At 42.3% G+C, this 24,612-nt stretch overlaps 1 protein-coding gene across 1 annotated transcript in view; it reads right to left on the bottom strand.

Moving 5' to 3' along the window:
* Nucleotides 1–24,612, bottom strand: part of LOC136394575 (ras and EF-hand domain-containing protein-like) — an 81,620-nt gene that overhangs the window by 25,839 nt on the left and 31,169 nt on the right. Inside the window, 11 exon segments of the mRNA XM_066367914.1 lie at nt 3,225–3,306; nt 4,970–5,114; nt 5,236–5,373; nt 5,663–5,897; nt 9,217–9,305; nt 10,421–10,505; nt 12,126–12,194; nt 14,202–14,317; nt 17,587–17,664; nt 20,712–20,807; nt 21,838–21,928. Coding sequence (XP_066224011.1) covers nt 3,225–3,306; nt 4,970–5,114; nt 5,236–5,373; nt 5,663–5,897; nt 9,217–9,305; nt 10,421–10,505; nt 12,126–12,194; nt 14,202–14,317; nt 17,587–17,664; nt 20,712–20,807; nt 21,838–21,928 — 1,224 coding nt within the window.

Genomic DNA, 24,612 nt, shown 5'->3' with positions numbered 1-24,612 from the left:
AAGCAAATGGGCGCTTCTCCTGTGTGCCCTGGCCGGGAATCGAACCCGGGTCCTCCGCACGCTAGGCCGACGCTCTACCGCTGAGCCAACCGGCCAGGGCTAACAGAATTTTTAAGATACAAGCTGTGACTCTGTCCATGGTTTTGTTCGAGAACCGAGCGAAATTCCGAGATACGAGTCATGATTCAAGAAGCTGCTGCTAGTTGGTGTGTTGGTGCACGGATCCAGTATCGGCAGCACAACACCAGCATCTCGTTCTTTCTCACGTGTTACATGCAGAATCAAGTCGAATCTCGTGCACTGTATTCGTTCTTGTATCATTTTTGCATTTTCTACTAACTTTTTTTGTGTGCTATCATGGGGGCAAAGAAAGTGAGTGTAAAGGACAGTGGTGAGAAGAAGAAGAGAATGATGTCAATAGAAGCAAGAAGTAATAGAAAAACATGAGCGTGGTGTATGAGTGATTGAACTGGCAAGGCTGTACGACTGCAATACATCTATAATTTGTATCATCCTTAAACAAAAGGATGCCATCAGAAGCACAAATCCAGGAAAGGAACTGCAATTCTGTCCCGATTAAGGACAAATATCCATGATGAAATGAAGAAGCTTCTGCTGGTATGGGTGAAAGAGAAAGAGCTGGCAGGAGATACAGGGATGGAGACTGTAATATGCAAAAAGGCACATATTATTTATGGCGACTTGAAGAAGAAAGAACTATCAACTTCAAAAGAGGCAGCAGAAGATACGTTCAAGGCAAGTCACGGCTGGTTTGAAAATTTGAAGAGATCAGGGCTCCACTCGCTGGTGAGGCATGGTGAAGCTGCGAGTGCTGACGTTAAGGCAACTGAGGAGTATATCGCACGTTTTGCTGCGCTTATCGCAAAGGAAGGCTACATCCCCCAGCAAGTGTTCAACTGTGACGAAATAGGATTGTTTTAGAAAAAAAATGCCCCAGAGGACTTTCATCACAGCAGAGCAGAATAAGCTGCCAGGCCATAAACCCATGAAGGACCATCTAACCCTTGCATTGTGTGCAAATGCTAGCGGTGACTGTAAAGTAAAGCCACTGCTACTGTATCATTCCATAAATCCTCGAACCTTTAAGACTCACAACATTCTTTAAAAAAAACAACTGCAGGTTACGTGGTGCGCCAATGCTAGGGCATGGGTTACAAGGCAGTTTTTTATTGAATGGGTAAATCTCGTCTTTGGTCCTGCAGTGAAGAAATATCTTCAAGAAAATAAACTCCTGCCCTGGCTGGTTGGCTCAGCGGTAGAGCGTCGGCCTAGCGTGCGGAGGACCCGGGTTCGATTCCCGGCCAGGGCACACAGGAGAAGCGCCCATTTGCTTCTCCACCCCTCCGCCGCGCTTTCCTCTCTGTCTCTCTCTTCCCCTCCTGCAGCCAAGGCTCCACTGGAGCAAAGATGGCCCGGGCGCTGGGGATGGCTCTGTGGCCTCTGCCTCAGGCGCTAGAGTGGCTCTGGTTGCAACATGGCGACGCCCAGGATGGGCAGAGCATCGCCCCCTGGTGGGCAGAGCGTCGTCCCCTGGTGGGTGTCCCGGGTGGATCCCGGTCGGGCGCATGCGGGAGTCTGACTGTCTCTCCCTGTTTCCAGCTTCAGAAAAATGAAAAAAAAAAAAAAAAGAAAAGAAAAGAAAAGAAGAAAATAAACTCCTGATGCAAGCATTACTAATCCTTGATAATGCTCCAGCCCACCCACCTGGTCTTGAAGATGACATTCTCGATGAGTTCAAATTTGTGAAAGTCCTCTACCTCCCACCCAACACGACTTCAATCTTGCAACCTATGGATCAGCAGGTCATTTACAACTTTAAAAAGCTTTACACAAAGCACTTTTTTGTGGCTGCTTTGAGGTGACTGAGAATACAATTCTAACACTTTGAGAGTTTTGGAAAGACCACTACAACATCGTGATGTTTACGCATTATCGACTTGGCATGGCAGAGGTTATAAGAAGAACCTTGAACTCAGCATGGAAAAAGTTATGGCCTGATGTTGCAGACAGGGACTTCGAAGGATTCGAGCCAGAGACCAAGACCGAGGTAGAAGCGTTGGAGGAGACTGTGTACCTTGGAAAGTCGATGGATCTGGAGGTAGATGAGGGTGACGTAAACTAGCTCGTTGAGGAAAATGAGGAGGAACTCAAACTGAGGAGTTGAAGGAGCTACAAATGATGCAACATATGGAGCTTCTGCAAGAGATTAGTAGTGAGGAGGAGGTAGAGTTGGTGGAAGTGATTTCTACAAGTGAAATTAAAGACATGCTGTCAATGTGGGAGAAGCTTTCAAGTTTCACTGAAAAGAAACACCCAGAATAAGTTTCAACTGGTCATGCTTCAGCACTTTTTAATGACACTTGTCACATTTCTGTAACATTTTAAAAGGCAGGCAAAAGCAAACCTGTTTGGATAGATTTTTATTCAAAAGTCCTGCAAGTGAAAGTGCCAAAAGTGCAGCCAAAAAGGCAAAAACAGGGAATGATTAAATAAAAAATATGTAATGTTAAGCTTAGGTTAAGTTTAAAGTTAAGAAAGTGCATTTTTTTACAATTAAGCTTTTGTGGTTTCATTTTAAGTAAAGAAAGTGCAGTTTTAGTTTTGTTTAAAGTAAAGGAAACGCAGTTTTAGTTTACATTTAGTGTTAAGAAAGTGCAGTTTTAGTTTACATTCAGTGTTAAGAAAGTGCAGTTTTAGTTTATGTGTCTACGGTGCCTGCATCCCTTCCTCCCTCCCTCCTCCTCCGCCATTCACCTCTGTTAGCCACACTCGTCTGTCTCCAAGGTAAGAATATAGTACTTTTACTCCAGGTAAGAATAACACTTTTTATCGATATTTTATTTCATATATTTTGTTATGCATTGGTAAAGTATACATGTGTGTTTCTTAATTAAAAACATGTCTTTTTTTCATAATTTAGGATGGTTTGGGGATGTTTCACAGGGCTGGAATGCATTAAATCTATCTCAGTTATTTTAAATGGGAGAAATTTGTTTGATATGTGAGTTGACTGACGAGCTCGGTTATAAGAATGAATTAAACTCGTATCTCAATACAGGTACCACTGTATTCTTGAAATTCTAATGTACCATATAACTATACTGTGTAAATATATAATTATAAGTGTAAAAACCACAGTGCGTGCTACAAAGCTGGCCTGCGCCAGCCCGCGCAGAGCCCCAAGCTTCATAGAGAGCACTTGCCTCTCCTGACCGGCCGTATCCCACAGCTGCAGAACCGTCCGCTCTCCGTCGACGAGGAGAGTTTTCATTTGGAAATCAACTCCTGGAAAGGAATATAATAGAACATGAAGAACATGTTGTAAATAATTCCACTGGTTTTTACTCTCAAGCACTCTTTAGATGAGATAGAAGCCAGTAAGCCAAAGAGCCCAGTAAGGTAAAGAAAAATCAGCATGGCCTCCACAGAGAGTGATCTGCACATGCTAATTGTAAGTCAAACCCCATGTGGGCACACGAACGCACCGTCTGCACGTTGGCGGACTCGGAAAAGATTTAGTCTATGGACAAAGGGAAAAGCTGTGTTCTATTTGTCCGTGTAGTTAGATGAACTCAGTTATACTTGTGTGTGCTGCATGTACATACATGTGTGTATGTGTATGGGTATATATTCATGTTTGTATGTGTGCAAGTATATATGGATATGATATGTATATATGCCATGCTCTCTAGCAAATGAACCAGAAACTGTAGTCTTTTTATGAATCAAATTAAAGTAAACTTTCTATTTTGTTATCTTGAGTGGCCTAACAAAGAACCAGAAATTTACAAAGATGCCCACTGTGAAGAAGGTAACTGATTCTTTCCCAACATTTCTGGTTATCAAAATAAGAATACTTCAGATAAATAAGTAAAATAAATAATAATCTGCATATATTTGACTCTTTTAGTGATTATTATGCAAACTTGAGAAATCAAGGTACTCCCCCTTCCTTGTTCTGGGAGGCAGTGCTCCTGATCCCCATAAAGGAAGCAGACCTGTAGCAATGACTCTGACCACAGGGACCAACCAGCCGTCAACACTGTCACTACCAGCATCAAATGGCATCTTATTAGAAAAGCTCTCCCTGGCTGCCCTAGGTAAATGTGTACTTCTCCTTAAAGCTCAGATAAATATTTTTTTAATTTGTTTTTCATCCATTTCCCTCCTTTGGGATGTAAGTTCCTTGTGAGCTGAGATATAGTTCACTCTCTTCACCATGCATCCTGAGCACCTATAACAACATCTGGTCACAGGAGGACTCAAGAATTGTTTGCTGAATAAATAAATCTGTCATTGGTGCTGGCCATTGGCTCAGTGGGTAGAGCATCAGGCCAGCATATGGATGTCCTGAGTTCAATTCCGAGTCAGGGCACACAAGAGAAGCAACATCTGCTTCCCTCCCACCCCCCTATCTCGCCTTCTTCTCCTCCCACAACCAGTGGCTCGAATGGTTCAAGCATGGCCCTAGGTGCTAAGGATAGCTTGGTTAGTCTGAGCACTTCAGCCTCAGGTGCTAAACATAGCTTGGTACTCAAGCATCTGCCCCAGACAGGGTTGCCAGGTGGTCCCAGTCAGGGTGCATGCAGGAATCTGTCTGCCTTACTATCTTCCTTCCTCTCACCTAAAAAAAAAAATGAATCTGTCATTGCAGGCTCTAAACTTGATCTGGTTCATCTGATTTTCTGAGTATACACCCCTGTCCTTTGTCAGTCTTCCTTTCTTAAGCTGGGCCTTAGCAAAAACAGAAAGAGACCATTCTATAGACCAGGACACACACACACACACACACACACACACACACACACACACACACACACATCGCTAAATATATGGCAGGGGAGGGAGAGAGAGAGAATGAGATTGATCTGTCTATCTGTGTATATAACACCTAAAGAAAATAAAATCAAGCTGAAGGTCATTTCCCCAGTACTTTCTGGAAACATACCCAAGGTAGCACTTGTGTTTCCTCGAAATTCATTCTTGCAAAGTCTCATGAGGAAACTGGACTTGCCCACTGCGGCGTCCCCAGCAAGCACAATCTTGTAAGCCTTTTGTGAGCTGGAAGATTTGTCGTCATCCACCATGTCTGTCTGGGGGAGGGGAGAAAGCCACAGTGGATAACGAGAAGTGCGCCGGTTTTCTTCCTCTTAAGGCTCATAGCACAGAAAATCATTTCTGTTCCTGAATAAAAGATGTCTTAGAACTACCTACCTGGGGTGAAAGTGCCAACATGGGCTTTCTGGATAAACTAGCGACGCTGCCTTCACCAACAGACCCCCGGGGCTTCCAATCCAGGACAGAAGCCAGGCCCTCCGGACTATATGCCTCTTCTTCCCTTATATCAGGAACCTGTTAAAAAAAAAAAGCTGTTCAAAATCCAAGTCTCTCAATACACATCTACATCAGAGATCAATGAGGACAAAATAGCCGAATCTATAGTCATTGCTGTAATGAAATAGTGGCCAACAGCAATCTATGAGAATTTCTCTGGAATTAGATGGAGAAAGAAAATAAACACTCTGCCTATGTTTCATATTTATAACCTTTAAAAAGGATTTCCATGTCAATCACAGTCAAATAGAGTGACAGATCTCTATCAAAGATGAGGCCTAGGAGAGGAGTGACTTCTGGGACTTACGTCTGTGTCTGAAGCATCACCCGCAAAGCTCTCCTGCGTGCCATGAGACCTCTGAAACGCCCTCTGGGGTTTGTATTCCACCTCTGAGTCGTACTCGTTGGAATCGCGCAAGGTGGACAAGCCACTGTCGAAGCAGCTCTCGGGCAGGCTGTCAACTTCACAATTCATCCTCTGCATGGGATCACAGAGGGCCAGGGAGTCACAGTCCTCATCCACATAGGATGAGCGAGATGACCTGGGATAAAGAAAACTGCTTTACAGCAGGGCTCACCACACTCAAGACCACCCAGGCAAGAGTGGGACAGGATGGATTCAAGACCAATGTTCTCACTTTTGCCAAGAGCCACAATGTATTCCATAATTAAGCATCCGGAGAAAAAAATGTTCAAAGCCATATCAGTTCATTCTATGTAACGATCAATTATGATAAAGACACTCGAGCACTGGATGTGAGGGCTATCTAGCTGCGACATCTGTCACCCCATTGATTGCCAGGATTGATTGGGCTGACCTGGCTGGCGAGGCAGGTGTCCCCTTCCTCCCTCACTGCTTCATGTGCGTTCCTCCCAAAGCTGTGCGCTCAGTCGAAGAGGACGACCTTCCCCGATAGAGGAGAGGGCCGTTCTTCAGTCAAGGGTATACGAGTAGCTGCTCTCCCCTGCTAGAACCTCCAAACAAGCTCTCAAGACACTCGAGCATTTAAAAAATGAAGCTACTTTATAAAAATCACCTTTACTTCCTGATACAAAAGTACTAGAGATCCAAATGCAATCTGAAGTTGAATTAAGAAAAATACATGTAGAAGATGTGAACCTTTTTGCTCTTACGTGGTCAGACCACATTCTGAACAGTGTGTCTGTTTCAGATAATATCTCTACATAAAAAGGAAGCAGAAAACTTGGACGGGAAAGGCAACCATGACGATGTGACACTCAAAACCCTCAGAGATGAGAAACAGTTCTGTGTACTCAGCTTAAGTCTTATTCTCTTCAAATAACCAAGAGGCTGACCCAAGAAGAACATGTGTTCTCAGGTGGCCCAAGACCAAATAAAGTCTTGGTGAAAATAATAATATGGTGAAAAGTGGCGGGCAATGAGAAATGTGTGGTACTGGAATGGTTTGACAGATGAGATGAATTCTCTGCCACTGTGTGCTGACAGACAGTCTGGAAAGACCCCTGTAGGAGAGGTTCCACAGATACAGGCTCACACTTCTGACTTCTACGCAGCTTTCCTCTCATGAAACTCAAACAGAAGAATCTGAAGAAACTGCATATTCCCCTATTTACTTTTGCTTTTCTATTTATTTTCATGAGAATCTAAGTTTACATTGAAAGAAAAACAATGGCTATAATTTATTTAATCACGCTACACACTGAACACAACTCAGGACACATGATCTCACCAGAAAGGGGGGATGGGCAAGGCAATGGGCCTCCAGATAGGACATATGATAAGAGATAGATATGCTTAGAAAAGACAGGGTGATCTTAATATAAAGTATAAGCCATGTGAATAAGAGAAAATATTTTGATGCCTTTAGCCAATGTTTAGTATTAACTAGAAATGTGATGTACCCACCATACTTTGTCTGTGTTGCTCAGTTATGAGGTCTTCCTCGACCTGTTTAGCTAGCTAGGTGTGTGCGTGTATACACATTCTTTTACTATTTCATCATTTATAAAACTCTGCTTCTGAAATTGATTTTAGGTTAATCTGTAAGGAACTAAAAAAAACCCATTCCATTATAATATACTACAAACTACTTCAGATCCATGTCGTTATTGGTTAGAAACAAGTTCAACTGTGGCTAAAGTTCTTAGAAAAACATAAAACTAAGAAGAATTTAAAAGTTAAAATCCAATAAAGGCCACAAGAGTAATAAAATTAAGTTTATAATACGCTTGTAAGTTTTAATTTTAGCATCAAAAAGAAAGTAAAATGTTAACTTCCTATATCAAGCTAATGACTCCCCTCAAAAGGAACACCAGTTGGACCACAGTATCCCTCCAGTTACTGTTCAAGGAAGAGCACACAAGCGATAGACTCCTGTCACTCTGAGTCACTGGGGTATGATGACTTTGTCCCTTAGAATCTACTGCCAAGGAGCTCTTAGTCATGGTGTGTACTGTTTTCAAAAATAAATCATGATGAAATATCTGGAATAATTATCAGTTATATATCTTTTTCCCAATGTGCTTAACAATGATCTTAAATATCAGTCTAGAAAAATGGCATCACACCCACATATTCTTAAAAATAATCTCTATTTCCTAATCCCAGAGCAGCCATCTGCCTATAAATTAATAAATCATTTAAATTTGTTATTTCACAAATCAGTGGACAATAAAAACATCAGATACGTGGAGTTTTCTTAAAAGTGATCCTCAATAGTCAGTCCATTTTGCTATCATCAGGATATTAAGTGCATTGTTCTTTAGACCAAAGGTTCCCAGATGAAAAGGGAATCAACTGGAGCAGAAATGCAGAGATGGAAACCTGTAGTTTGTGCATTCTCTTCTGACAAACCAGGACATACGCCAAAAGTAACGTTTTCTTTTTTTTATTCAGTGAGAGGATAGAGGCAGAGACAGACTCCTGCACCCCAACCGGGATTGACCTGGAGAGCCCACAAGGGGGTGATGCTCTGCCTTATCTGGGGCCACTGCTCTGTTGCTCAACCTAGCTCTGTTTAATGCCTAAGGAAGAGCCCATAGAGCCAATCTCAATGCCCAGGGCCAATTTGCTTCAATTGAGCCATGGCTGCAGGAGAGAAAGGGAGAGGGGGAGAAGTAAGAGGGGGATGGCTAAAGAGCAGACGGGCACTTCTCCTGTGGGCCCTGACCGGGAATCAAACCCAGGACTTTCACACGCCAGGCCAATGCTCTACCACTGAGAAACTGGCCAGAGATCAAAAGTAATACTTTAAGTAGCAACACTGGACATATGTGTATGTTCACACATGTGTACATACACATACACTTTCAGTTTTTATTGCAAGATCTCAAGTTATAGTAGGGCTAATATTTCACTTCATTTAATTAAAAATAGAGCTAAATTTTCACTTCTGGTAAGTCTCTGTGACTCCCTTAACACAGCAGCTTATAAACATCTACTGGCTTATAGTTACTATAATATTTATTTTAAAGTTTCCTTTCCCTTGAATATAACTTACATAGTATTATGCTAGGCCATTGAACATTTGCCAAGAGTCTCAACATCATAAACCACATATAACACATCATATACCGTGGTCCAACTGATTTCCCTGAAACTCTTCTTCCTGAGACCACTTCTAAGAAACGGGACAAGATTAGGAATCAGGTAAAGGTGAGCACACATAAAACCACGTCATGATAACATCTTAAGGAAATCACTTTGCCCTGTCTGGAACATTTTTACTTTAATCTTTACATATTTTATGTTTCAGACATTTAAAGTAAGAGTAGGAATAGAAATTACTGTCCAAAATATATTCTATTATTTTAATTTACCTCTAAGGAAATTTACTTTCAACTTTGATCCAGAATTCAAATAAAACGTAAGTAACATACCTGTCATAGCCCAGAGGTTGAGGAGAATGACCACTAAATTTGGGACTGCTCCTAGAAATTGTATTCCCCGGTGATATATTATTTATGCGCTGTAATACATAAGTAATGTTTTGTTACTCCGTGTAAACATTTTATTTATATACATGTTTTTTAAACTGTTAGCACACCAGTTAACTTCTAATGTAATTAAAAGTCTGGTATCCTATGTGAGCAAACGTGAGTACAGAAATCAAGGGAAAAACACGCAAAAAACTGCATATGGCACTTCCTCCTCATTGTGTCGTAAGTCTAAACCAAGGGTTCCCAAACTTTTTACACAGGGGGCCAGTTCACTGTCCCCAGACCATTGGAGGGCTGCCACATACAGTGTTCCTCTCACTGACCACCAATGAAAGAGGTGCCCTTTCTGGAAGTGCAGCGGGGACCGAATAAATGGTCTCAGGGGGCCGCATGCGGCCCGTGGGCTGTAGGTTGCAGACACCTGGCGGACGCCTGGACTCTAAACCTACCACATAAGTCATAAAGGGGTACCCAGTTCCTAGATCTGCCAGAACCATGTAATACCAACTTCTCATTTGTTTCTTCCTGAATCATAATTTGGCATAGTGACATTCTTTCAAACCCAAAGCTACGGCACTGGGCCCCGACTTGAAGCTGACCCCCACAAGTGGGAGGGAGACTTTGAGGCATACAGAGTCTGGGGAAGGTCCTCAAAATCCCAGTGGTGGCTTAGTGTGTTTCCATAGGAGAGTCTGAAATCTGAGGCCACCACTCTGAGACTCTCACTACCGTAATGAACACTCACTGTGTGTGAACACACTCCTCTATCAGAAGCACCCCTCCCACCTCTCCAATGGGCAGGGTTTCATGTGTGCATCTGCAGGACCGCCCACTTCTGCTCTTCCTGCTGTCTGTGCACATCTTCACTACGCACTACCCCATCAACTCCGCCAGGACCCGGGTCACACCTTCCACGTCTCTCTCTGGTTCCCCAGACTATCTAACAAAAGCTGGTCAACCTGCAGGCCTTCTTTTTCTCAGAGGAGAAGCACATTTGTTTTTAAATTTGTGACAGTTGTGCCCCAGTTTATTCTATGAAATAGCTTCTCATGATCGTAAGTTCTCTCCTAACAAAATACAAGATTTTCATCAAAATACTCTATCACAACCAGAGCAACACGTATTAGAAAATTCTACTGCACACCAAGGATCTGTTGAACTTGCTGTAAGTGTTTTCGAGAGCACTCCTCAGGCCGTCGTTACTGTCGTGCAGCTTCCGGTTAGCTGTTCTGCAGAGTAAGGAAATACAACAGAGAAATCGATACAAAAACGTGTTAGTGGGGGCAAATGTCACCACTTATTTCTCAGGCTGTGATGTGCAGAATGTGGAATGACCACCTCTTGCAACTTTCTCCCTCTTCCATTCACACCTCATAAACTGACATCTAAATGCATTACAGGAAACACAACCTCATGGGTGTGTCACCTCTCTGTAAGACCCCACTGCATGTAGGAAGGGTTAGATGTCCTGTGGGACTGCTCTGCCCTCCTGCAGCCCCATCCTTGGAATAGGTTTCAGGCATGTCTCTGTTCCCAAAACACCTGGGACCAGCCGGCAGGACAATCGCTCTCTGACCCCTGCACGCAGCCTGGCTATGGGTGTGGTGTGTGTACCACACTCCTTCCTGACTACTCCTGCATCCCCCTCCTGGTCAGGTGCTGGGACACAAGGCACAGCCATGTACCAGTTAAAGGCTCTGATGTTGACTCAGGTTTCAAATCCAACTCAGCCTTGTCCTCCCACATGATGGACAGGAGCTATTTCACCTGTCAGAGCCTCAGCAACCTCCTCTATGAGGTGAGGACAATAACAAAGCCTCTGGCACGGAGAGTAGCTAATCATGCCCCACTGAAGGCTTCTTCATCCCTATGCCCTCAGCTCACTCAATACTGATGCTTCCACTGGGAACATTTCCTGGACCTTCCTGGTTAGGCCAAAGTTCTCTTTGGTACACATCCCTTCCCTTTGCCCCTCTTTCTCATTCAGCATTTTATAATTCCATGATGTCTGATCAGGTTCTCCTCTTCCCTAGACTAACCCCATTAGGAGAGAGACTTTTTTCCTACTACTTGCCACTCTAGCCTCAGCTCCCAGCACACCTGGCCCTTAGAAGGTGGTGAGTGGAGATTTGCCAAATGAATGAATGAATCAATCAACAGGATTATGACAATACATCAACTCTAATTGTCACAGGTGAGACTTAATAGCCATTCCAAGATGGTGAGACAAATTTGTCAAGCCTGATCTTACTCCATTTGGGGGAAGTGAAAACAGCAGAAAATACTGCGTGGGAGGAAAAGAGAGAAAGTGAGGGAGAGGGCGATTGTGTGAGGGAGGGCCTCAGAGGCTGGAATTACTGCAGCTCCCCTGTGAAGCTGACAGAGCGGGTATGATATTTCCAAAAGGGTTTTTACAAAAACCTAAGAGAAGTACACCTCTGACCAAGCACCATAAGCTGTGAAAGAATGGTCACGTACGCCTGGTGCTGCGATGAGACCACCGAGACGCCTGACCGCCTCTCAGCTGAGCTACAGAGGCAGCCGTGAACGCCAGGGCCATCACTCTCCACAGAAGTGTAATAGAGACACAGGGCTCAGAGCACCTGACTTGCAAGGACTTTTAGAGAATTATGCTCTGGGGCCTGGATGTGAGTAGTTGATTTGGGATTAGAGGCGTCAGACAGCTAAGAGGTTGTTCTAAATGCAGCACAGCTAGAGGACTCATGCATACACAGAGGAACCCGTATTAGGACACAGCGACTTGTGTTACATGTGGCACTTGTTTTATTAACAACAACAATAACAAAAGTAAAATGTAAATGGAATGAGCAGTTTATATGAGAACTTACTGGAGTATTTCAATCTGCCTCTCAAGACTATTTCGATCTTCCGTGTACTCTCGGATTATTTCCAGATCCCTGTAAAATGGTTTTATGTTGAGTGAGAATCAGGTGTTCAGTCCTGCCTTACCCAAAACTGCCATCTCCAACTCCTTTTCACCTTTTCTAAGACGCGTGTCCTTACCCATTCCTGTCTGGGCTCCCACCTGGCCCCTCCCCCGTCAGCAGCCCCTCTCCTCCTGGGACTCCACAAACCCGCCCACACTCTCTGCTTTCTTGTGCAAGGCGCTGCTCCACCTCATCGCCCACTCAGCACCACCAGCCTTACACCCCAGCACTGGCCTGGCTCTGCTCCTCACTGGGAATGAACCGCTGCCCTTCTGCTGAGTGCCCTCTCCCCACCTTCCTCTCCTTCTAACCCTGCTCTGCCCATTCGAACCCTTACACAATCCCACCCTGTTATTATCTTTCTCCTGGGTCCTTCTCTCCTTGCCTCGCCCCTGCTCCAACTCCCCCCCTCCTCCCTGCACCACAGAGGAAACCACAGGACAGGGCCCAGCTGTCTCCATGCATGGTATGTTCTCACAGGCTGACTCCTCCCTCGGCTACTTCACTGTGAAGCCCTGGCCTCATCCTCAAAGGTCATGCTGAGCAGCAGTCACTCATCTCCAGCCCATATTCCACCTCGGCCATTTCTAAGCAACAAACCCCCTCACTAGCTTCCAGAATGCTCATGATATTACATTCTAATCTTAAACTAGCTTTCCAACATTTTATTGTTTTAACTTTTACTTTTCCATTCAAAATATCATTTTTTTTTTACCCAGTGGTATGATCACTCCTCCCCAAACGAGTCTTATCTGTCCCAAACATCTGGACCCTGCGCTGGTCATCGCCTGACCTGGGACATCTCTGGACTTTCTCCTCCCGTCTGTGAAGTGGGGATAAGGACAGTCCGTCTCACAGGATACCCTGTGGACTGAAGGAGTGAATACTAACCCGGCACTGAGGACAGGGCCTGGCAGATGGCACCTGTGTTACTGCTGATGTTGCCTCTGCTCCCCTTGAGCAACACAAACCTATTCCCCTCCCAAGGTCACCTCGAGCGTTTCCTCTTTAGTCAAGTTCTTCACCTCTTCTGAACTAAAAGCACAGGTTTTCTACCATCACGTGGCAATGAGGCCCACCTGCGCACTGCTGGTGGTATTGCTTCTGACACTGTGCAGCTCTATGTCAACTCTGTCATCTTTGAGATTTTTATCTTCCTCAACTAAATCTGAAGTTCTCAAAGAGCAGAGACCACAACTGTCCTTTTTTATGCATTCCACACTCAACACTCCTCATGTAGTTCAAGACCTGCTGAATAAATGTTTCACTGCTTTCCATTACAGGACCTTGATTCTGATAAAAATTTGCAAACAAACAAATAAAAAATGTTATGTTTTCCCAAGTGTGCACATGTGTATATACATACATGCATATACTATAGATGCATTTTATATGCATATATGTATAGATACATTAATATGCAACTGTGTATGCTTGTGTATATATTTTATATTTGTACACATATCCATTTTTGCATATCTCTATATATATAGTCTTGTGTGTGTGTGTGTGTGTATATATATATAAATACACACCTCCGTGTGTGTGTTATGCCTTCTGTTACTAATGCCATACAGCAAAACTAAAGTATAGTAAAATAAAATTACTTGTCTAAGATAGCTAATTTTCCTTATGTTGAAGGACCAATATTCCTATCTTCAAAGCCCTTTAATTAGCACTGACTCTTGACATGTTAGAAATATTCTTCTGCTCCAGGTTAACTCAAGTATTTATTAAGCCGTGCTCTGTCCTACCCGGTCAATAATTAAACTAACTAATCTGTTTGCATAAAAAATTAGACACAAAAATTACTAGAAAAGCCAATAAGAACATAAACTCTTTAGAAAGCAAATGATGTATCAGTAAAGTTAATCAATAAGCCTTTCTTGTTACACAGCTGAGCATGGTCATCCCATGTATGGTTACCAAAATGAACATTCCACTCAAACTAAAACAATCAAATGTAAAGTTTCATACCTTTCAGAATTCAGACTCTGATCAGCATAATCACTTTTCAAAGCATCTAATTCACTCTGAAGAAAGGCTATGTTTGTCTGGGCTTCTAAAAGATCTTTCTTAACTTTCTGATTTTCCTAGAGAAAAGGAACATTGCAGATATTAGATTCAGTCTCTTTCACCTGGAGAAATAAAGTCAAGTGGAGTGGAACGTCCTGCACAAAACTCTCACCCATGCACAGGTCTTTGAATCTCAGTATGCAAAGAATTAATTATCAAGTCAAGGTAATTTGAAATTATTAAAGCGTCCAAAATCTAAACCCTCAAAGTTGTTCTTTTTATTTTTAATACTTGACATTTGGTGCCAAACTCCAACAATCTTCAGCTTGTTGTCATTATTAACTGTGACATGTTATTGGCAAATTAACTGAGATTAAACATTTAAACATCTGTTTACTTAATGAGAGCTATGCACTACTGACAAAACCTCTGTGAAATGAAGAGGAGCTATTACCAGGCAGACTGGCTCCTTTTCACAGTAAATCCTATCAACTAACATTTTTAAATTTTGCACACAAAAATAAAACAACGTGGTTAGAAATTTTATAATTTTTTTTTAAATTCTAAGGAAGACATTGCCATTTACGATAACATGGATGGACCCTGAGAACATTATATTGAGTGAAATAAGTAAATCAGAAAACTCTAAGAACTGTATAATTTCACACATAAGTGGGATATAAAACTGAGACTCATGGACATGGATAAAAGTGAAGTGGTTGGGGGGGGAGATCTAGGAGAGGTGGGTGTGGGGGAGAGGGATGTAGAGGAGGGAGAGGGGAGATCTAGGAGAGGTGGGTGTGGGGAGAGGGATGTAGAGGAGGGGGGAGGGGAGATCTAGGAGAGGTGGGTGTGGGGAGAGGGATGTAGAGGAGGGGGGAGGGGAGATCTAGGAGAGGTGGGTGTGGGGAGAGGGATATAGAGGAGGGGGGAGGGGAGATCTAGGAGAGGTGGGTGTGGGGGGAGGGATGTAGAAGAGGAGGAATGGAGAGTATAAAGAAGGACATATATAAGGTGACAAAATGATTTGACTTTGGGTGATGGGTATACAACATAATCAACAGTTCAAATGCTATAGAAACGTTTACCTTAAACCTATGTACTCTAATTGATCAATGTCACCCTGTTAAATTTAATTTTCTAAACAAATTTTTTTAAAAACACTTTCTACAAAATTTTTAAAACTTGTAAAAATTTATCTAAGAAAATTTTCTAAAATAAAATTCAAGCAGCTCAAAGTGGTGAACTGAGCACTTGAATTTGTCTTCCCTCCCTTCTGAGACCCCATTAACCTGAAACACGAAAGGAAATAAATCAATGAAAGTATAAAGAATGGAAGGGGGACCCATCTGCAGTTAAGTGACTTAAGCATTTCTGAAAATGGAAACTGGACCGAAATGTGCTGACTAAGGCAGAGAGCAGGGGTAAAGCAGGCCTGGAAGATGCATGTGGAGGGTTCTGCCTGGAACAGAGGAGAGGCAGCTGGCCATACAGAAGCCCAGAGAATGAGAGTGGAGCTGAATACCGGTTCAACTTAAATATTAAGTCACCCGCCCCTCAAGCCCATGCCTGCTCTTACCCTAGGAAAGAACCGCAGAGAGCCAGAGTGGACTCCAAAGGCAACCAGATGGGGCTTGCCTTTACCATAAAACACGAAATGGCTCTTGGAGGTAAGCAGAGGGGGCACAGGGGGTGAAACAGCAGTGGAAAGAGACTTTGCAAGGGGCATGGGGGCACGATGCAGTGGGCAGAGGGTGTTATATTGAGTGAGACACTTGAAAACATGTCAACACAATAAATTAAAATTTAAATTTAAAAAAACTGTATGACTCTAATAAGAAAAGCCAAAGCGTCCCTCTGAATACCCAGGCCACATCCATTCTGGTAATTGGGATCCCCCTGCACAACAGCCAGCTTCACACACACAGCTCCTAGGAAGACCCATCACAGGATGGAGGCCTTGAGGGAAATAGATGCCTTAACCCAGCTGCCCAGAAACCTACCCCAGCTACTAAAATGATCCGAAATTCCAAGATGACATAGGGGCAGCAAAGCAATCAATCCAATAAAGACTGAAACTTTGTACAGTCTAAAATTAATATGAAGGAGAAAAATACAATTTCTGTGCATTGGGAAGAAGAACTAGGAAGTTATAAAGTATCAGTGATATAAAGATGGCAGATTTTTTGTTTGTTTTTTGTTGTTTTGTTTTGTTTTTTACAATAATAAAAAAATACAAAAAAACCCACATGACTCTAAGAAAGTCATGATCCAAATACAAAGCCAACTAAGATGTGGCCGGACATGGAAGTGATCGTGCATTAAGGGGCTTCATTTGACCATGAATTTGGGTGGCACAGGGCTAATGGCTAGAGAGACAGGAATGCAATTCTAGCTCATACTATCTCATTTCTTGGCTCCTCAGTGAGAATAAAAGAAATGTTCATTATTGGCTTTCAACTTTTAGAGTTAACCTAAAAACAAAATAAAGAAAACTTCCTCAAGGTCATATAAACAGATGCAAATGTTATTGGTATTCACAATAGAAAGACTAAAAATATAGTCAGCAGAAGATGGAAAAGGGACTGAAAGAGGAAAGCCAGAGAGAAGAAGGGCAAAGCCATAACGCCTCATCTCATCAAGCCGGGGGACACAGATCAGAGTTGATGCTATAAGAATGCAGGGTTAACTATTGAAAGTTCAAGGCCATGACATTACTGCTTGGGATAAAAAGTAAATGGGGCCTGACCAGGCGGTGGCACAGTGGATAGAGCGTCGGACTAGGATGCAGAAAACCCAGGTTCGAGACTCTGAGGTTGCCGGCTTGAGCGCGGGCTTATCTGGTTTGAGCAAAAGCCCACCAGCTTGAACCCAAGGTCGCTGGCTCGAGCAAGGGGTTACTCGGTCTGCTGAAGGCCCGCGGTCAAGGCACATATGAGAGGGCAGTCAATGAACAACTAAGGTGTTGCAACGCGCAATGAAAAAAAACTAATGATTGATGCTTCTCATCTCTCCGTTCCTGTCTGTCTGTCCCTGTCTGTCCCTCTCTCTGACTCACTCTCTGTCTCTGTAAAAAAAAAAAAAAAAAAAAAAGTAAATAGGGATGTAAGTAAGCATTCACAACAGGTGAGGTATCACTGAGGGAACAAGCCTGCATAAATTATATCTTTGATTTATGAGATTAAATTAAAATATGATTTGAAAGGTATTTCATAGACTTTTCTCATTAGAGTATTAATGTCTCTGAGCTTCTATTCCTGTAACAGTGAAAGGTTAGCATAACTATATTTAGGAAACAGTAGTCTAACAGGAAATGTGACTCTGTAAGTGAGAATGTGATTCTTACCATTGATAAATCATAGATCTGTTTCTTTAGTGCAGCCACATCTTCTTTCTGACTCACATGTTTTGATTGTTCTTCTAGCTGAAAGAACAAATAAAAGTTGTGTGTTTACAGACATATACCAAATTGATTCAGGTCAGTTTAGTAATATCCTTGCATATAGAAATGGGAATTCTAGAAGTCTTCAATTTTCAACATTAGAGAACTTTATGTCATTAAATTACATATAATCCATAAGAATTCAAAATTTTGATTTAAATAATTTAAACATTTGAAAATTTTTTTGAAACAATTGGAAAGACCTTTTGGGAAACCACTCAACTGTTAAGCAAGCCAATCCTTGCTCTTTCAGTTACATTGTATATCAGTCTGCACCTCTATATTCTATATTCACCTAGAGCGTTATGAGCACTTAACACTTACTATCTGGTATTATAATTATTTCTAAATGATCTACCTGTCCTGCAGAGACTAATTTATTTTTATTTTTATTTTTTTACAGAGACAGAGAGAAAGTCAGAGAGAGGGATAGATAGGGACAGACAGACAAGAACGGAGAGAGATGAGAAGCATCAATCATCAGTTTTTCGTTGTGACACCTTAGTTGTTCATTGATTGCTTTCTCATATGTGCCTTGACCTTGGGCCTTCAGCAGCCCGAGTAACCCCTTGCTCAAGTTATAAAGTATCAGTGATTAAAGATGGCAGATTTTTTGTTTGTTTTTTGTTGTTTTGTTTTGTTTGCTCAAGCCAGCAACCTTGGGTCCAAGCTGGTGAGCTTTGCTCAAGCTGGCAACCGTGGGGTCTCGAACCAGGGTCCTCCACATCCCAGTCCGATGCTCTATCCACTGTGCCACTGCCTGGTCAGACTAATATTTTTAAGAAAAAAGTTAGTGTCATTTTCACCTATATTTTCTTCACAGTGATATCAGGAAATTCTTATTGAATGACTGAAATCAATAAAATTTAAGTATGATGAGAAGGTAGAGACACATGCAAACAAAATTAGAGAAATATATATATAAGCTTTGCTTCCCGGTTGGCTCATTAGTATTTCCAGGCTAAGTTGGCTCAGGAGAATTTATAACCTAAACAACAAAAATGTCTTCAATAAAAATAGGTTACAACCCATGGGAAATGTGAGGATTTGTGTGTGTCCATTAATTGAATATTTACATACTGGTCAAAATGTATACTTTATTTCATTAAGTCTAAGTCAAAATCTAAGTACTCTGACACTGGACTTCATCTTGCCAGAAGTTCTCACACAACTGTGTCATGACCGCACATGCTGACTGTAACTGAGACGAGCTGCTGAGTTTTGAGATGCACACCAAGTTCAGAGAAGAGGAACTGTGGCATCATGTATTTCTCAGGATCAATGGCATACGGTAACGGCCATTTTAACAACTTTGTAAACTCTTCTCCAGATCTTCTCAGACTTCGCTGTGCTCTCACGTGAATCATTGATTTGCAGAACAACCCTTTGAAACAAGCAGGAAGTCTGGTACAAGTGAGAAAGCACCAACTGTTTAGTATAGGTGACTCCGTTACTTGGTAGCTGTGTGCCTTTGAATAAGTTACTTAACCTCTCTAGAACTCAGAGTCCTCATCTGTAAAAAGTTAGGATATTTTTACCTACTACTAAAAAAATGTTTGAGATTTAGATTTGTAAAAATTATGAAAAAGTACTTTATAAACTATAAAGTCAATAAAATATCAGTTATTATAGTTAGGTAGGACACCACATTATTAATCACATTTTACAGATGAGAAGCTAAAGATCAGAAAGATGAAGTCAACTGTATCAGACATTACAGGGCAGAAACTGAGACTCTACAAGAACTCAGGTGTCATCACTCCTGACTCTCAGGGCCTATTTGGTCTTCATCATGTGCTGCATTAGGGTAAAAATCTGTCTCTTCTTGCACATATTCTCTTAGTCTGCAGATTTCAGGAGACATGGAAATAAGTGAGGATGATGACGAGGAAAATCTGTGACTCTGACATAAATAAAGGATTGATGGATCCAAATTCTGTAATATAACCATGCTATATACAGTCTAATGACCTTTGGAAATTAGAAAAAAGGTTAACATTGATAATAATTTTCCAAGAATACTATGAGAATTCTTAATAATTCCAGAGGTTTAAATCGTGATAGCCCACAAAATACAGTTAATCATCACTTAATCTCACTGCATATTTACACTGTAAGGTATATTAAAGGTTATCACATCAACAACAGAAGCAAAGGGATGTCCCCAAATTCACAATGCCACTTTCAGAGCTGATTGTTTTGTAAGCGTTAATTTTCGTGCTAGCCATGATTTTCCTGTTAGTTATGGAGACCATCCCATACCAGAAATGCATCCAACACCATGCTGGAGTCAACCTGTCCAACCAGGTGAGAGCCTGTTTTAAGCACCTCTTCCCAAGCTGTGCATTCAGTGGTGTCAATTTAGTGGCTTGAAATCAGTAATGGAGTATTTATACCATGGAAACTGGCAAATGCGCCAAATCTCTTCCTCCTCACCAGAGCTGGAGCCAGTTGATAAAAATCTAGCAAAACTCCACTGAGTGGACCGTACCCTACTCATTTGGAACTAAATAGAGCAAAGGCTAAAACCCATTCAAACCTTTGCTCACACTTCAACACGTTCTCACCCACCTCTTGCTGATCAGGGGTCCCCTAGATCTGGGGAATATTCATTTCATTTAATAAAGATTCACTCAATATCTACCAGGTCCCTTACAGTGAGGTGGGGACAGACATACTAGGCTCTGTGACCAGGAGACAGTACCTCCACTGCCACGAGCACAGTCCACTGGACATGTGGGAAATGAGGGCCCTTGGTGGTGAAGACTAAGGAAAGAAAAGCGGGGGTTGATGGACAACTGTTCAAGGATCAGAAATATTCATTAGATCCATGCAAAAGGCAGGATGCTATTGGACACTTAAAAGGAAATGGAGGCCCTTAAAAAATGTCTTTCCACAGATTCTAACTTGACACTGAGGTCTGACTACACCTGCTGCTCCAATGTGATTCCAAATGTTTTTAGCCACTAATTACTCTGACACACTGATATCCTGAAGCCATTACTAAAATTCTAGTGCCAAATACCAACCTTTTTCAGTTTCTTTATCGTCACCTGTAAATCTCCTACTTCTGTTTCATACTGACGTCTGAGGTCACTGAGGGCTTCCTCAGCTTTGCGTTTTTCCTAAAAGAAAATAAAAAGGTTGTGTTTATTTAAATAGGTTCTTCAAAACCCCAGAGATGAGAAATGTTCTTGTTGAACTAAGGCTGATCCCAAGTCTCCTACATAGGGAGGGCAGAAGTGACCACGAGACTCTAGATACACGGCCTCCTCTGGGACTGAAACCACTCCTAGGATGAAACAACAAAGGCTCCAGGGTCAGGTTATTGTTCCCGCATCATCCATAACCCAGACAGGACAGAGTCAGGACACAAACCCTGGTCTACGGATGCCAACACTCAGGCCCTTCTCACTCGATTGTGCTGTCTTTCAGAGTTAACAGGACAAGTGAATAAAAAAGGAAACAAAGAAAAAGATACTTTTCCAAAAATATGGAAGCCAACACTACTTATTTGAAGAAAAAAAAAAAGGTTTATTTTCTATTTCCATTAAACACTAATGATCCAAATATATTTTATAAGGAATATATTTCTTCCTTGAAAATCACTGGAGCATCCAAAACTTTCAACTATAAGAATTCCTGTAATGATGAATTAAGTATATCCCAAATGTACCTTTACTTATAATTCATATTCCATTATGGAACATGGAGGTTAGCAGAGGGAATTTGAATGTCACTGTCATCTAGCGACAAGGCTGGCAGTAAGCATGGGCAGTGAGACGGTGCTGTGTGACACTGGAGCACCTCCTCAGCAGGAGGCTGGCTCTGTCTTCTCCTCAGCCCTCAGCTCTCATGGCACCTCCTCTCAACCAGACCTCTCAACCTGAACATCCCCCTGTGCCAGGTGCGTCTACACACACTCTGATTCTTTACTGCACTTGTCCCTATCGAAAATTACCTGCTTCATTTATTTCATTATTTATTCTCTGTCTCTCCCTTTACCCTACCTACCACCCAAAACCACCACCACTAAAAGTGTCCTTGTTGAGAGCCCCTGTGGGAGCCTGAACTTGCTCCAGCAGAGGATGCCCAGTGGCCTGTCCAACAGGGCGTGTCATGGGACTCACTGACGAACGAATCCCACACACTCACGTCTTTCCGCGTCTTGTGTTCTGCAGCCTGAATCCTCTGATCCATTTCCTCTTCCAGCTCACTCAGCTGCATGGCTGCCTTGTCCTGGGCTCTGAAATTCAAGAGGATGCACACCTTTTCATTATATGTACTCTTGAACTTGGAACATGCAAGCTTTGACTAATCTATTTCAAGCCCTTTATTTTACAAATAGAAGAAACAAAATATTTAAAATAATAATTGCTGTACTTTCCACATATTAAAATAAGATTAGCAATTTAACCATTTAGGTGTAAAAGGACATTAAAATATATATTAAATAATGGAATAGATTGGATAAAATGGTATTGTGTCAAAAAACTGATAAAGGTAACAAATTACGGGGAGGCTATCAAATTTTAAAAGTCCTTTTCTGTGTCATGACTGGGTTATAACCCTGAAAATAAATAAATAAATAAAATAGAGAAAGAGGGAGGGAAGGAAGGAAGGGAGGAAAGAAGGAAAGAAGGGAGGGAGGGAGGAGGGAAGAAGTGGGAGAGGAAATGAAAGAGAGGGAGGGAAGGAGGGAGGGAGGGAGGAAAGGAGGGAGGGAGGGAAAGAAAAACAGACTGCATGGCAAAGAGATGGTTAGATACAATTTTGATATTGCATTATATAAAACACCCAATGTTATAATGCTACAGTTAAAAGGGAAAAAAAGGAGAGAACTCATCAATTATTACTAATCAGTTTCTGAAATTTATAAATGTAGATACAGTTACCCTTTAGAAAATTTGGGTTTTTTTTTTTTACTAATATAATCAATAAGTCAAATTTTATGGAGGCAAACCATATTGATATGCTATAAAGTCAGAAATGAGAACATTTTGTTAAGAAGAGTTCCCATTTTATTTAACAATAGCCTCATACGAAGACATGTATCACTTTAGAATGGTTGAGGCCTCAGATTAAGCCCTAAAATAGATATTTTGGTTCTCTCTCAGCTCTATGTCCAATTACCTACATTTTCATACCCACATGTCTTGCTTATTCAACTGGATTGTACGTGACTGAAAGCAGCCACCGTGAGATTTAGAGAGTCACACACTTGGATCAATGACACGCCACTAATAAAGAGGAAGGAGCAGGAAGACCTAATCAGAACTCCCGTCTTCCAGTTTGGTGGCTTCTGCTACGCCATCCTCCCTGCTTGCAACTTACTCCCCTGCAACACAATTTACTGGTGCATAATTTAATTCCTACATAAAGTTCCAAACGAGCATTGAGGGGTGAGGGGAAGAATCCAAAGTAAAATTTTGAGTGACATACTACTATTTTCTGCTCCTGTTTACTCCCCCCTTCCCTCCAAGGTTATTTAACTCCATATGGAAAAGTCAGCTATTTCTAGTTTGCTTATAAATACTTGCTATTTGAACCTTAGGAATTATGTACCACCATAGCAACTTCGATATGGGGGTTTGTTTGTTGTTTACGAGAACTGTAAAACTGTATAGAGAAATGCCACATACTCATTTCTCTTGTTATGGCCAGTGTTCCCAGCCAGTCTTCCACACATCTAGTCCAACCATTCGGGCACCTGGGACTGCCACTGAATGTGTTCCCCCGCTTTTCTCACTGCTGAGCCACTTTTATAGGTTCTGGTTGTTCAGTCTGTGACCAGAGTGTTTGCCCCAGCAATGCCTAATCCCTAGTAAAATGTCCAGGGTATGGGCGAATGTCCTCTTCACCCTAGCCCAGGGCCCCTACCAGGACACTGGGAACCCATTATTCAGGTGCAAGTGCAGAGCAGAAAGCCTGAGACCTTCCCAACCTAAAAATAGAGGTGAGGCTAGGCAGGTAAGGAAATGTTCACAGTGGTCATATATCGATGCTTCAGTGAGGTCTCTGATAATTGAGAGAGGGGTCTTTAGGAGGTCCGCACTCAGGACACAGCCTGACTTTGGACCCCACCCAGAGAGCACCGAAGTGGGGACAAGGAAAGCACCCACACGGTTCAGCATAATGTGACATACAGCTCAGCCGGAGAGCAGCCTGTCTGGTAATGAGAGCCTAAGAATGTCATTCTTTTTCTCCCTAATGGGTTTACATGGTCCTATCTTGAGAGGGAGCACACGCGTGTGTTGCTTTTGTGCATGTGTGTTTGTGAATGTATGTGTGCTCCATGTATCTTTGTGTGGGTCTATGTGTGCCTGTGTGTATACACAAGAGTTTATCTATTTGAAGCTATTCACCAGACACTGTGAAAACACACTGTGTGTCCGCTACTGCCCTCTCAAAGGAGGCCTGTCTGGGGCTCTGATCAACACTTCACAGTGCGCTCCGGAATCCAGAGCTGTGAAGGGCACCCTCTTGAGAGCCCAGCAGGCACAGTGCAGGGAGAAGACCCAGACCAGGAGGGAACGTGTTCATGAGCAACCTCCCCACCCCGTGAATACTTCAGCTCTTGCATGACTCTCAGACTATAAAAATAGGCCTACTTAACATCAACATTGTAAAACATTTTCTCTTCTACCTTTTTAAAATTTATTTTTTAATTTATTGGGATGACATGGTTTGCCAAACCGTATAGGTTTCAAGTGTACAACTCAAAATTACACCATCTACTTCAGTTACTTCAAAGAGTCAGCTCGATAGTCTCACTGTCCGGTTGAAGGACAGAACAGAGACAGAGGAGCAGCCCTGCCTGCCCGCATGGAGACGAAGGCATCCTACCAAAGGGCCGTTTGCAGGCTCTGGGCTGAGACCTCGAGCAGGGTGGGTAGCATGCTTGGAGCTGCCGGGTGAATACATGTTAGC

Source organism: Saccopteryx leptura, chromosome 2 (assembly GCF_036850995.1).
Source record: "Saccopteryx leptura isolate mSacLep1 chromosome 2, mSacLep1_pri_phased_curated, whole genome shotgun sequence".
In the NCBI taxonomy this organism is placed as follows: domain Eukaryota; kingdom Metazoa; phylum Chordata; class Mammalia; order Chiroptera; family Emballonuridae; genus Saccopteryx; species Saccopteryx leptura.
This window is presented reverse-complemented; position numbering and strand designations above follow the sequence as displayed.